At 41.8% G+C, this 14762-nt stretch overlaps 1 protein-coding gene across 1 annotated transcript; it reads right to left on the reverse strand.

Moving 5' to 3' along the window:
* Positions 1-962: 962 nt before the first annotated feature.
* On the reverse strand, positions 963-6382 carry HINT1 (histidine triad nucleotide binding protein 1). The gene is made up of 3 exons (XM_038402592.2): positions 6184-6382; positions 4138-4242; positions 963-1281 (listed from the first exon to the last, which is right to left on the reverse strand). Exons 1-3 carry the CDS (start codon positions 6292-6294, stop codon positions 1117-1119), a joined length of 381 nt encoding a protein of 126 aa, XP_038258520.1. The 5' UTR covers positions 6295-6382; the 3' UTR covers positions 963-1116.
* Between the last annotated feature and the right edge of the window lie 8380 nt (positions 6383-14762).

Raw genomic sequence — 14762 nt, forward strand, 5'->3', positions numbered from 1 at the left:
ACTCCCTGTAAGCTTTCTGCTTCTTCTTAATCACCTCTCTAAGATACTTGGTCTACAACTCCTGCCTATGAATTTTTTCCCCTTTCTTGGGATGCAGGATTCTGATAGCTTCTACAGCTTTGATTTTAAAGTAATCCCAGGCCTCCTCTACCTTTAGATACGTAAGTTCTTCAGTCCAATCCACTTCCCAAACTAATTTCCTTAATTTTTGAAAGTCAGCCCTTTTGAAATCAAAAACCCTAGTTGCAGATTTATTTTTGTTAATCCTTCTGTTCAATTTGGACTGAATTAGCTCATGATCACTTGAACCAAGATTATCCCCTACAACCATTTCTTCGTCCTCACTACTCACCAAAATCAAATCTAAAATGGCATCCCCTCTAGTCGGTTGAGCAACTACTTGATGAAGGAATCCATCAGCTATCACATCTAGGAAAATCTGAGCCCTATTATTATTACTAGCACTGGTCTATATATTCCCAGTCTATATCTGGGAAGTTAAAGTCTCCCATGATCACGCAGTTTCCATTAGTATTTACTTTATTAAAAACATTAAAAAGGGCTCTATCCATATCCAAATTAGATCCCGGAGGTCTATAGCACACCCCAAGCATTATCGTAGGGGAGGCTCTACTACATGTCAAACCCATAGTACTTTAATCTCATATACATCATTTAGACATTTCTCAGTTTTAGTGCCTGTGTGTTTACTGCCCTGCCTGCACGTACTGTTCCTACAGTATTCAGAAAACTGTGAAGAGGTATGCTCTTTATGAGATATTAAAAACTGGATGTGCTAAACAAATCTTTCTTCATATCCCCCTTACCATTGAGTTCGCCACATTCAGTGAAGCAAGTTAGTGAATGTAGTTTAAGCATTACTACACATTCACATTCAGGAAAGACAGTGATGGAAACAGTTTTGTAAGCAAAAACATCAAGAAAACAAAAAACAGAGATGATGCTATAACTTTATTGTGTGAGAATTGTTGAAAACTTGTATTGCCCTTTACAGAAAAAGGTGATTGAACATGTTAACAGTAGTTGAATTCTTGGGCAATATATTAAATCTATGCAGGGATCATTTTCACACAGAATGGTGATTCTTGCTGCAACTTAGCCAGGAGGCCAGCCCAACTGACGTCCACCAAGAACATGGAGATGTACATGATAGACAGACTGCCCACCATCTGGCCCTTCATTCACGACCATTCGGTATCCCTTGGTCAAGCCCAATTCAGCAGCACACTTCTTGCCAACAATCATTAAATGTCCAAGAAGCTGAAAGGATTAAAAGGGAAGAGAGAGAGAGAAAAATCAACCACAAAAACAATTATGAGTAATCTGAAGAACAATCAATTTATCAATTATGTGGAATAACTGTTAAAAAAAAATTCTCCAAGAAAATTTTAAAAACTACAGTGAAATGAAATTGCATACAAGATCAAGAATCTGATTTATAAAACGGCTTTTTTTTAAAAAAAAAAAAGGGGGGGGAGGCGGGGAGGGGATTAGAGGCAAGTTCCAGCAAATGGAAATCACAGATGGCCAGCACCTCTCAGGATTAGGTCCCTTTAAATTCCTTAGGCAATGAAGAAAAATCCAATTAAAAAAAAAAAAGTTGACCTATCTGGTATATGTTCACAAAGACTTGGGGCCTGATTTTCGAGAGAGCCGAGACCTTCTAATTCTCATGATTTCAGGCACCTCTTGCCAACCCTAACACCTCACCCAATACAAGATGCCCACAAACCCTTATTTTCCATACTAGAACAAGTATCATCTAGTGTAGAACAGAAGAATGAACATTAGAATATATTTCAAAACAAAAGGAAAATTTCTGCACTAGAGATGTGCAACATAGTATTTTTCATTGACTATTAGTTATTTATACTGCAATAGCAGCCAAGATACAATAGACTCTGTTCAAATTCCTAAAAAGGAGAAAGCGTCCATGCACCAAAGAGCTGGCCTTCCAGCAACTACTAAAGTTTAAAAAAAAGAAAAGTTACTGCCCTAATGAGACTACAATCTATGACCAATGAAAGCTATAAAATGTAGAGCTGAGCCATGGTTCCAGAAAAACAGCCTGTAGCTCTTTATAGTGCGAATGCGAGTCAAGAACAAAAAACATTCTGATCCAGTGTTGGTTAACTTCCTAATCCTAAATACACAGCACTTTCATGATTCACCTGAACAAGCTTCACATTTGGACTTCCATTTCTTTGGATTTCTTTCATTTTAAAGTAAAGTCACTCCTCCCCCAATACACCACTTTAAGCATTAGCAATCAAGCTGTTTTATCACAAGCACTGGAACAAATTATCTAGGGAGGCTGTGGATCACTGTCACTGGAGGTTTTTAAGAACAGGTTAGACAAACACCTGTTGGGATGATCCTGATAATGCTTAATTCTGCCTGAGTGCAAGGGACTAGACTAGATGATCTATCAAGGTCCCTTCCAGTCCTACACTTCTATGATTCTACTGTATTATAATGGGCCACCAGGAGACAAATTCTGAGAAGGCATTTCTCTAGCTGAGTGACCAACGATTCAGAATGGAAAGTTACACCCGATGCCAATGCAAAGCTGATAATGTTCTTCTACTGTCTCTCCTTTCTTTGCACATATCTCCCTTCCAAGGTTTTGTTTGTTTTCTAGTCTTATTTTTTGGCAGACCTGTACCAACTTCCACCAGCTCAACATTGTAATAACTTACTCAACAAAGAGTTTGGCAGAACCAATTACAGGGTACATCTGCCAGTGAACGTTTTAAAGGATGGCACCCTGTCATAGTCCTAGGTCAGGTGGTCTCAGAGCAGCTAATGAATTATTAAGAATGACACTGCATCTTGTGTATGTGTTTTGGTCATTTTATATTTTAACTTTCAGAGCTTTTGTTTTAAAGCTATGTTGTAATAACATTTAAACTTGGAGTTAAAGTACCATAGGCATGCATTGCACCTTTCAGGCAGAAAATAAAACAAGATTCCTGCCCTAAACTAATAGTTTTCAGATATTATAATGGTAGATTCAATGTAGATTGAATTTACAGAGGAGAAGGACCTCAGAATATTGGTTGATCACAGGAGAACTATGAGCCGCCAATACGATATGGCCGTGAAAAAAGCTAATGCAGTCTTGGGATGCATCAGGCGAGGTATTTCCAGTAGAGATAAGGAGGTGTTAATACCGTTATACAAGGCACTGGTGAGACCTCATCTGGAATACTGTGTGCAGTTCTGGTCTCCCATGTTTAAGAAGGATGAATCAAACTGGAACAGGTACAGAGAAGGGCTACGAGGATGATCCGAGGAATGGAAAACCTGTCTTCTGAGAGGAGACTCAAAGAGGTTGGCTTGTTTAGCCTAACCAAAAGAAGGCTGAGGGGAGATACAATTGCTCTCTATAAATATATCAGAGGGATAAACACCATGGAGGGAGAAGAATTATTTAAGCTCAGTACCAATGTGGACACAAGAACAAATGGATATAAACTGGCCATCAGGAAGTTTAGACTTGAAATTAGACAAAGGTTTCTAACCATCGAGGAGCGAAGTTTTGGAACAGCCTTCCAAGGGAAGCAGTGGGGGCAAAAGACACCTGGCTTCAAGACTAAGGTCGATAAATTTATGGAAGGGATGATATAATGAGATAGCCTAATTTTGACATTTACTTGATCTTCAACTATTAGCAGTAGATATGCCCAATGGCCTGTGATGGCATGTTAGATGGGGTGGGATTGGAGTTACTACAGAGAATTCTTTTCTGGATGGGTGGCTGGTGAGTCTTGCCCACATGCTCAGGGTTTAGCTGATCGCCATATTTGGGGTAGGGAAGGAATGTTCCTCCAGGGCATATTGGCAGAGACCCTGGGGTTTTTTTGCCTTCCTCTGCAGTGTGGGGCATGGGTCACTTGCTGGAGGATTCTCTGCACCTCGAAGTCTGTAAACCACGATTTGAGGACTTCAATAGCTCAGACATAGGTTAGAGATTTGTTATAGGAGTGGGTGGGTGAGATTCTGTGGCACACATTGTGCAGGAGGTCGGACTAGACGATCATAAAAGTCCCTTCTGACCTTAAAGTCTATGATTCTATGTAGTAATGTAATGTAATACATTTTCACAATACTTACAGATTCATCTGAATCTTCTGCTTCAGATAATTGGACAATTGGCTTCTTAGGAATCACTAGGAAATGCATTGGAGCTTGAGGTGAAATGTCATGGAACGCAAGGCACTAGAGAAAGAAATTATTAAGAGCTGAAGCACTAACTTTTTAGATGAAAATAAGCCCCATATATAAATCTGAACATCTCATTACTACCCACATCCCTACTAGTATATACTGAAGTTGAAATGGTAACTTCAATAACTTTCCAAAATTAGCCCTGGTTACTTGATATCCCTTAAAAGGCAGTTAGCAATAAGAGGAAAACCTTAACTTGAATTAACTCAAAATGCCCACATTCAGAGGCCTACAAAGAACAGTTTTTAAGTACAAACAAAGAACATTGGTTGTTTTATTTTCAGGAATTACTTACAACTATTTATATAGCATTCTAAACAACAAAAAGCAAATTTTCAGGCAATAAACTATACGGATCCCAGCAATATATCCTCTACAGTTTACCATGATTAGAGGCAAAGTTTCTTAAAACTTTCATGTAGACAAAGGGAAAGAAATACACCTATATACACATCTTGGTTGCAAAGCAGCAACACAGAAATTGCTTTAGAGACTACTTCAAAACCATTTAGTGTTCTAGAATAAAATTTCCCCTCAACAGCTGTGATATTATCCTGACCTATTAAGATATTGGCTCTTCAACTGTCATTAGCTATACAGGTCATACAAATGGTATATTTTTCATTTAGAACCCATCTTCTGCATTGCATTTATATAGGACCTGATTTTCACAAGCAAAGAGCAACCTTAGCTTGCAATGATTTCAATGTTCAGTGTTAACCCCAGGTGGATCCAGTCAGATTCAAACTGCTAGATAAAAGAACTGGATTATTATGTTGCACTAGTAACTATGCCGCTTTTCCTAACTTTAGGAGTCAAAATAGGAGGCATGCCATTAAAAATTAGCCAAATCCAACGATACCAGTGGCAAATTAGGATTTTGATAGCTTTTTCATAGCAGGATGGCTGCCTCTTTTAATCATACAAATTCTGCGTTTGTGGCCAAAATACAGTATGATGCAGATGCCAGATCAGAGTTCATGCAATGTTGCTGCAGACAGACACACCTATGTCTTGATTTTTAAAATGCAAGAGTGGCTAAACGTGTTCTCTATTTAGACAGAATTTAGATCATTGAAGCCCAATACAGGCTGAATCCAGCGTTGGATCCAAGTGTTGGCAGTACTACCATGCCAGGATGCACTGTTGGGTTGTTTTTTTGTTGTTGGTTTTTGTGTGTTTTGCTAAAGAAGGAGCAGCTACATTTATTCTTTAATAGTTAAGTAATGCAATCTACGGGGGGAGGGGGGGGGAGGAGAATGGCTGGATCACATAAGATCCAGCGAACAGATTCAAGCATTTAGCGCACTACTTGTACCTCCTAAGATCCATTAAGGTCCAGAGATTTTTGTTTGCTGGTTTCCGATGGCACGCTACACTTCTCTATTTATGCTTCGGAGAGGGGGGAGTGGTGGCCCAAAATAAGCTACCGAGGATCCAGGGTTTTGGCAGCACCGCGGCGCTGCACCAACAGGGAAGCCGTGGAACTTGGAGGGCTGGGATCAAAACCCGGTTTCCCTTTCCCCACAAATGATTATGATCAAAGGCCCGGCTGCTAGTCAGCGTAGCAACAGCGCCGCAACCGGCTGGGGGAGACGCCGCCGTGTTAAGCCCAGCTGGGGAGGCCGAAGACTTTGCCCTTCAGAACAGCGAGCCCCGGGCTGACAGAGGCAATTGGGCATTTCGTGCCGTTAGCCCGCGTCTTCTCTCTGCCCGCAGCGAGCCCTGCACGGTCAGTCACGGCACCCGCCCCGGGGGCGGCGCACGGACCCCCAGCCGGCCAGCGACGGCCCGGTGAGCGCGCCACAGCCCCGCACCCCAGCCTGCAACGCCGGGCGCCCCAGCACGCCCCGGGCAGCTGCTGCCGGAGGAGGACCCGCCGCCGCCGCCACATGCAAGCGCGCCGCCCGGGAGCCCGCCCTCAGCCCCCACCTGCTCGTCCTCGAAGATGATTTTGGCCGGGATCTCCTTGCGGATGATCTTCCCGAAGATGGTTTCCCCGCCGGGCCGGGCGGCCTGCGCCTTCCGGATCTCGTCGGCCATCGCTGCTGGCTCGGCCCCCGGCGTGCGGAGTCCGACGGCCCGCTGCGAGCCCCAGCCCACGGCATTGGTGCTCTCGCCTGTCCATCACCCTGTCCCCGCCCTGCTGGGCACGGAGTTAAAGGGACCGCGGAGTGCTTCCTGCCGTGCTGCTGGGTCTGTCATGGCTGTGAAAGGTCGTCCGGTGAAATCGGCGCCCAGATGTAGCGGCTGGTCCTGCAGACCTTTACTCCCGTTTGTGATGGGGTGGGACTGACCCCGGGAGTCGTTATTCACATTGCAGGCCCAGGTCTTAGGGTTTCTTAAAATAAGCTAAAAGAAAAGGAGGACTTGTGGCACCTTAGAGACTAACAAATTTATTAGGAGCATAAGCTTTCGTGAGCTACCGCTCACTTCATCGGATGCATTTGCATTTGCAATCCGATGAAGTGAGCTGTAGCTCACGAAAGCTTATGCTCTAATAAATTTGTTAGTCTCTAAGGTGCCACAAGTCCTCCTTTTCTTTTTGCGAATACAGACTAACAGGGCTGCTACTCTGAAACCTTAAAATAAGCTGTCGGGGTTTTTTTCCCCCCCACTCTGAACTCTAGGGTACAGATGTGGGGACCTGCATGAAAGATCCCCTAAGCTTATTCTTACCAGCTTAGCTTAAAAACTTCCCCAAGGTACAAATTTTGCCTTGGTCTTGAACAGTAGGCTGCCACCACCACGTGTTTTAAACAAAGAACAGGGAAAGAGACCACTTGGAGACGTCTTCCCCCAAAATATTCCCCCAAGCCCTACTCCCCCTTTTTTGAGGAAGGCTTGATAATAATTTTTACCAATTTGAACAGGTGAACACAGACCCAAACCCTTGGATTTTAAGAACAATGAAAAATAAATTAGGTTTTTAAAAGAAACATTTTAATTTAAGAAAAGGTAAAAGAATTATCTCTGTAAAATTAGGATGGAAAATAGTTTACAGGGTATTTAGATTTAAAACACAGAGGATTTTTGCGGGGACAAAGCCTTAAAGTCACAGAAAACAGGAATAAACTTTTTTTTTTAACACAGGGAAAATTTACATAAAACAAAAGATAAACTAATTTGCCTTTCCTGGTTTATCTATAGTGATTGCAATATTGGAGATTTGGATTAGGATGGGTTGGAGAAGATGGATTTTTGTCTGGCGTTTTTTAGTTCCAAGGGAGAATAAACACGTAAACAAAGAGCTCAAACAAAAGCCTTCCCCGCCCAAGATTTGAAAGTATTTTGTTCCCTTATTGGTCCTTTGGGTCAGGTGCCAGCCAGGTTAGCTGAGCTTCTTAACCCTTTACAGGTAACAGGATGTTGCCTCTGGCCAGGAGGGATTTTATAGCACTGTATACAGAAAGGTGGTTACCCTTCCCTTTATTTATGACATAAGCTTTAGCCAGACAAATGTGAATAGTTCTAATGCTTTGTTATTCCAGTTGTGTCCTTTGGGTGTGGCGTTGTTGGTGTGTTCTTTAACCAGAAGTGGCACGTTCATTCTGTGACAAGGCAAGGGAATGGCATATTTAATTGTAGCCCATGAATTACGTGCTGCTTTTCAATCTACAGTGCCACTGCCACTGATATCAATGGGAGGAGAGCAAAAGTAGAATATGGAAAGGCCCCACTCCTGAATCTAACTCTGTGGCAGTGGATCTCTGTGCTCATATGCCCCCTCCTCCCCCCATGTGATCGACTTCAGTGGGATTATTCACATGAGTAAAGCAGACATGGTTTGTCCCAAAAGCTCTCACCCTGGGAATCAGCACACAAACTGGGAGGCTTGGCCACGTATTGTTCTATGGAGTGTAGAGGGAAGATCTAGTAGTTTCTGGAGCTCCTGCTCAATAGAAGTAGATGGATGGTTTATCTGCATATCTATGGAGCAACTGAGCCCACCCAACTGGCCTTCCACTGACCCCAAAACTTCCCTGCATGTCCATAACTGTGAAATATGTCCATCCTCTGTGCACACTTTCCCTTGCTAAGCAGACTCACACCAGTTCTGCCTGTTCTGAGCAGAGTTAGGCCATGTATACACTAAAGAGTTAAGTTGACTTAAGTTTTGTCAATGATCATAAGTTGTTTTAGTAATATCAGTGGAGCACATTCACACAATGCTCCTTGTGTCGACTGAGCGCGTCCACAGTCATTGCATCGGCAGAGAGAACGTTGCATCGTATGTAGCTATCACTGGGCAACTTACCACCCTCTGTCACCCTCGGCCACTGGGAGCTCTGAGAATGGATTGAGATGAATCATGGGGATGTGCTTGCTGTCCCATGATGCAGTTCTTTCCATCCCATCATTCCCTGGGCTTTATACTTCATTTTGCTCCATTTTTCAACAGCCCTTGTAAACGATGCACCCACCATCTCTGCCTGACAACATGGATCGTGAGCTGCTGATCATTCTGGTGATGAGCGTGATGAACACAACACAGCTGGTCCTGCAGTATTACATGAGCTGTGAAACAGAGTGTATCGGTTATGCCTGCCCTACTTTCTGCCATAGAAACAAATAATTCAAGATTGCTGCTGACATTCACAGAACAGCTTACCATGGTGGAGCATCGGTACTGGGTTCGGGAAACAAGCACTGAGTGGTGGGATTGCATCATGATGCATGTATGGGATGACGAGCAGTGGCTGCAGAACTTTCGGATGCACAAATCCACCTTCCTGGAACTGTGTGCGGAGCTTGCCCCAGCACTGCAGCATAAGGACACCAGAATGAGAGCTGCCCTCACTGTGGAAAAGTGAGTCTGGCAACTCCAGACTGCTACTGGTCAGTCGTGAATCAGTGTCCAGTTCGAAAGTCCACCATGGGGTCTGCAGTGATGCAAGTGTGCAGGTCCTGCTACAAAGAACTGTGATTCTTGGTAATGTGCAGGAAATAATTGATGGCTTTGAGGCAATGGGATTCCCTAACTGGCGGGATTATAGATGGAACACATACCCCCGTTTTGGCCCCCAACCATCTTGCAATGGAGTACATCAACTCAAAGGGCTACTTGCCCATGGTCTAGCAGGCGCTGGTGGATCACCAGGGCCGTTTCACTGGCATCAGTGCAGGGCGGTCAGGGAAGGTGCATAATGCACGCATTTTTCAGAACACTGGACTGTATAGAAAGTTGCATGCTCAGACTTTCTTTCCAGACCAGAAGATTCCAATGGGGGATGTGAAAATGCCCATAGGGACCTTGGAGACCCCGCAAACCCCTTACTCCCAGGGCTCATGAAGCCTCACACCAGAAACCTGCACATTGGTCCATCTTCCAACCACAAATCTAGACAAATGCACCAACTTCACTGAGATCAACAAACATAATCCATGCAGTATTTCTAGGTGAAGTTGCTTTTGAGAGATGAAATGTTAAAAAATATTAGAAAACATTCCAAAAGCTAAAACAAAAACAAAAAAACACAGTCCACTTAACCTTTTTAACCTTCGTAGTTTCCAAAGCCCAGGTTTGATTTTTCTCACACTTTCCATAACATTTCTTATATGCTCTTGTAAGGGAAATATGTGATTTAACCGTAACTATGGAGAGAATTCGCAAAAAGATGCATCCGATGAAGTGAGCTGTAGCTCACGAAAGCTTATGCTCAAATAAATTTGTTAGTCTCTAAGATGCCACAAGTACTCCTTTTCTTTTTGCGAATACAGACTAACACGGCTGCTACTCTGAAACCTATGGAGAGAATTGTGGGCAAAATTCTGTTCTTAGACCAGTGTAAATCTTGAGTTACTTCAGTTTTTTAAGATGGTATAAAAGAGTAGAACTTGTCATACTCCTTCCATATGGCTGTCTAGTAGTAATATGTCCTGGGGCACAACAAAGAAAGGTCTAACCAAACAAATCAAAGAACCATGGGCTGACATTCTGTTTTTTACCTCATCCCAGCGTATGTAGGTATTTTGGAACATATATGTCCTAAGGGTACTGCTTTGCTTAGTTGTAAAGGGGCAAGATAAGGACAGAATTTCTGCCTCAGCTTTTAATTTCCTTGCTTTTCTATGTTTGTCAGACAGTGAATGTAATTTTAACAACAATGTTGTTAAACTTCCTTTTTTTATTTCATAGGATTAAAATGTCTTTAAGGAAAGAATATAAAAATTGACATAATTGACTAGATACAAAATGATAGATCAATATATTACATAAATACTTATTTAAGGCCCTGATCCTACAAAACTTACTCATGTATTTAACAGTATGCTCTGTAAGTAGTCCCATTGATTTCATTGGGTCCTTAGCCTCTATTATTTACTAGATATTAATAGCTCAAAGAAACGAACATAATTTAAAAACATTGTTCTAAATGTGCAGCAGCATTTTTTCAAATGTAATAAACAGACCTGGTTAAATAATTCTTATCAAACTACTTATTTAATTTTGCAATAGCTTAAAATAGTCAAAAATATTTCTCTTATTCACCCAGTTTTTATGAATAGTTGAATAATTCACTAATGTGGCTCTTGAACCTGCAACTGTATTTGATGAAAAAGAGTCTTGCACCTCTTAGTAGATCGTATTCCAGGATCAGGGCTATGTTCACTGAATAATTTATTCAACATATTTCAGGAAGTTTTCCCAAAAAAATTTCATGATTATTAAAAATTATTCCTTCAATGTTAGTAATAAATAGTTAAAATAATGTATCTGCTCCTATTTAACAAATTTTATCTCAAAGTAAATTTTCCTCAAAGGGAATAATCTCCTGAAAAGAGAAGATGATAATGGAAATGCTGACAGACTGTTACATATATATCGTATGCAATTATCATTAAACAAAGGAATATAGTTATCTAAATTTAAAAAAATCTAATTTAAAGCTGCAAAGATGATTAAGGAATTCCAGTTCCTATTCCATCCTCAATTAATCCTATCAAAAGATTCAGCCTTTGGCTAATTTTTTAACTCAGCTATAAACCATTAAAAATATTAGGTGTATAAAGAAAATAACAACTGATTCTTAACTAACACATTACAAATACAACACTTAATGGCTTAAACACCATAAAGCTTGACATATCTTAGAAAGAGAACTGTCTATTTTTGTTAGAGAAATGAATTTTCTAAATTAAAAATTGCATCCATGAATGAAAATCGGAGTGACCGAGACACCTTTAGGTTCATTGTATGCTTTCGTATAATCAGACTCACATGGAGTCAATCACTGGATTCAGGTGTTTTGATGTGAGAAGGAGAAAAGTAATAACATTTTCCCTTTCTGAGAAAAAGGTGATGATAGGGTCACTTGATGGCTTAATAGATAATTAATTAAATTACAGAGCTTTCTACCTCTCAGTCACTGCTCTGTTTCTAGTGCAATTGCCAGCACCCTATAACTGCTATAATTTGTTTGATGATCCATAGGATTGTTTGATGATCCATGAGCTGTCTGTCTCACTTCTCTTCCTAGTGGAGAGGTATCCACATAATAAAACCCAGCGCCATGACAATTGGTATTAACTGATTTTATAAGCCCCAATCTGGCAACTGGCTCTGCATGGGCAAACCCCTGTGCTCGCACAGAGTACCTTGACTTCAGTGGGGCTCTGAGTGGACACAGGAGGTAACTGTTGTAGGAATAGGAATGGGGCCATAGTTGGTAGTCTCAAGCAAAGAAATAAAGAACTATTTGGTGTGATGATGAGGCATACTGGATCAGATCTGTGATCCATCTAGTCCAATCTTCTGTCTCTACAGTGACCACTATGCGGTGCTTCAAAGGACAGTCCAAAAAAATCCCACGGTAGGGAGATAGATGCTTGAGATTCTGTCCCAATGAAAGCCTTGTGTAATAGTTGGACATGGCTAAAACCCTGAAGCATGACATTTTATATCCCTTCCAAAACATCTTTTTTAGCATTAATTATTATAACTTTGGAAATTCATGCTATCCATATAAATGTCCACTCTCTCTTTCAGTCTTATTGAAGTCCTAGCAGAAATGTCATCCTATGTAAGAGTTCAACAGTCACATTACATATTGTGTGAAGGATGGTCAGGTTGTCAGGCTACTAGCCTGCTACTTGAGTGAACTATTCCCTGCTATAAGAAAAGGAGTACTTGTGGCACCTTAGAGACTAACAAATTTATTAGAGCATAAGCTTTTGTGAGCTACAGCTCACTTCATCGGATGCATTTAGATGCATTCCCTGCTATGTTAACCTTCCTCCATGACCTTCAGCAAGTCACTTAGACCTAGATCCTCAAAGGTATTTAGGCACCTAAATCCCATTGAACTCAATGGAAATCAGACACCTAAATACCTTTGAGGATCTGGGCCTTAATCTCTCAATTCCTTATCAGTAAAATAGGAATAATTGTGCTTCCCTACCTTAAAGGGTTGCTATGAGGATAAATACATTAAAGATTGTGAGGTACTCAGCTACTACAGTAATGGGGGCTATATAAGTATGTAAACTAAAATTTATCAGTTTTGAATTTGTTACTTTTCAGCTTCAGTGTCCTTATTCTTGTAGTGTGAGATGAAGAAAAGATGCTTCCAGTCTACTTTCTCCATAATATTATTTTGTATGTTTTTATTATGTCTCTTCTTACTCATCTCCTTTCTCAGGTAAATAATAGAGCTCTATTCAATCTCTCTCCATATGAATTTTTCCATTTCTCATAGCAGTGCCATCGTCCACCTCTGAACCTCCTCTAATTCTGCAATGTCCTTTTTTAGATGGTGACCAAAACTGAACACTCTATTCCAAGTGAGGGTAAACCAATGATGTATATAATGGCATTATAATATTTCCTATACTCTATTATTCTCTCTTCCATTCTTAATATTTTGTTTGCTTTGTTTTCTACAACTGCACATTGAGCACAGCTCTACAGAGCTTTCTGATACTCAGGTTCTTTTCCTGAGTTGACACAGTTAATTTAGAATCCAGTAAATTGTATGAGTAGTTTAATTTTTTCCCTTCAATGTTGATTACTTTTCATTTAGGATTTACCAGCATCATGTTGCCTATTCACCTAGCTTGGTTAGGTGCTTCTGGAGCTTCTCAGAGTCTTTTCCGGCCTTGACTAACCTAAATAATTTTGTCTCAACTGCAAATTTTGCCACCTCATTGCTCAGCTCCTTTTGCAGATTCTTAATGCATTAAATTTTCCTGTTAACAAAACGTGCTAGAGTTCTTAGAACCAAGAATCACTTTCACTGGCATATGTTGCAAATGTTGGTAAACAGACTAAAAGCAATCTTTGATATCTATGGAGCAGTCAAACAGTCCTGACTCCTGATATGAGTGGGTGTAATTCCTCTTGAAGTCAGCTGAGGAGCTGTGAATATTTTTCCAAGGCACAATTTAACTCTGTGTCTGTACTTATCAGTGATCAAAAATGCTTCAACTCTGAGGTTCTTCCTCAGTACCCATCTGAATGTTCTCTCATACTGAAACGAAAAGATGTACGCTCTGGATTTTTTTGGTTGTTTTTTATAAACAAAAGGAAATTATACACTCCTCCCAAATCAGTTCTGACAAATAAGTCTTAATTATCAAGATGACCACAATTTCTTAGGAAATGGAAATTAAGTATAAGCAGAGTTAAACACTGGGTAGGGAGTAAAAAGCAGCTGTGCAACATAAATCTGTTCATTAGCTGGAAACTGATGACTTTCCAGTTACGAGTTTGAAAACTGAATGTTTTCTTCGCCAAAAAAATAGCAAAATATACCATTTTCTATGTCATTTACAATCTGGTGGTTTTAGGATCCCTAGGGTTCTACTGACTCTGAAGACTTTTAAGAACATAATTTAAAATCTCATTAAAAATATTTTTCCCCCTCAGAAGCCGTGTTATGGGATACAAAACCTAAAAAGCCCAGCACAGAGCCCAGTTCTCAGCTGCTCAGTGCCGGTTTTACAATGGCTCCAGTGGCTCCATGGAGCGGGGCCCAGGCTCAGAAGGGGCCCCAGCCTGCTTCGCTTGCACTGTGCCCCGAGACCCCGCTGGCTCCTCCCACCCACCACTTGCTCCTCTCTGGCTGCCCGCCAAGTGGTCGAGGGCTCCTCTCTACTCCATGGCCCCATCCCCTGCTCCTCTCAGCCCCTGGCCAGACCCCCGTGTACCTCTGAGTCTGGGCAGTCTCTGCTTCCCACCATCTGTGGGGCCCCACCTGTCTCCCCGGAACTGAGCGGCCTGGGACTGGTGTGTGTGTGGGTGGGGGAAACAGTGTGGAGGGCTTGGCTGGGCCCCTCCAGGCAAGTGCGCTTTGAGGGACCCCATCTGGGACAAGCTCTGGCCTGGCTGATCGCACCACTCCCAAGGGGCTCAGCCCGGCCGACACAGCTACCTAGCAGGGCTGCTGAGTGCAGCTGGGAGGCAGGGCTTGGGGGAGTGGGTCTATGGGAAATCTGGGGATGGTGCTGAGCTGTGAAGGGGTGGGGAAGAGGTGTGGGTGTTGCGAGTGGGGGTTCAGTGGGAGATGCTC

Source organism: Dermochelys coriacea, chromosome 5 (genome assembly GCF_009764565.3).
Source record: "Dermochelys coriacea isolate rDerCor1 chromosome 5, rDerCor1.pri.v4, whole genome shotgun sequence".
NCBI lineage: Eukaryota > Metazoa > Chordata > Testudines > Dermochelyidae > Dermochelys > Dermochelys coriacea.

Coding starts and splice junctions, on each gene's coding strand:
- HINT1 (XM_038402592.2), bottom strand. CDS start 6,294: ATGGCCGACGAGATCCGGAAGGCGCAGGCCGCCCGGCCCGGCGGGGAA. Junction 4,243..6,183: donor TCATCTTCGAGGACGAGCAG/GTGGGGGCTGAG, acceptor TTCTTTCTCTAG/TGCCTTGCGTTCCATGACAT. Junction 1,282..4,137: donor CAGAAGATTCAGATGAATCT/GTAAGTATTGTG, acceptor TAATCCTTTCAG/CTTCTTGGACATTTAATGAT.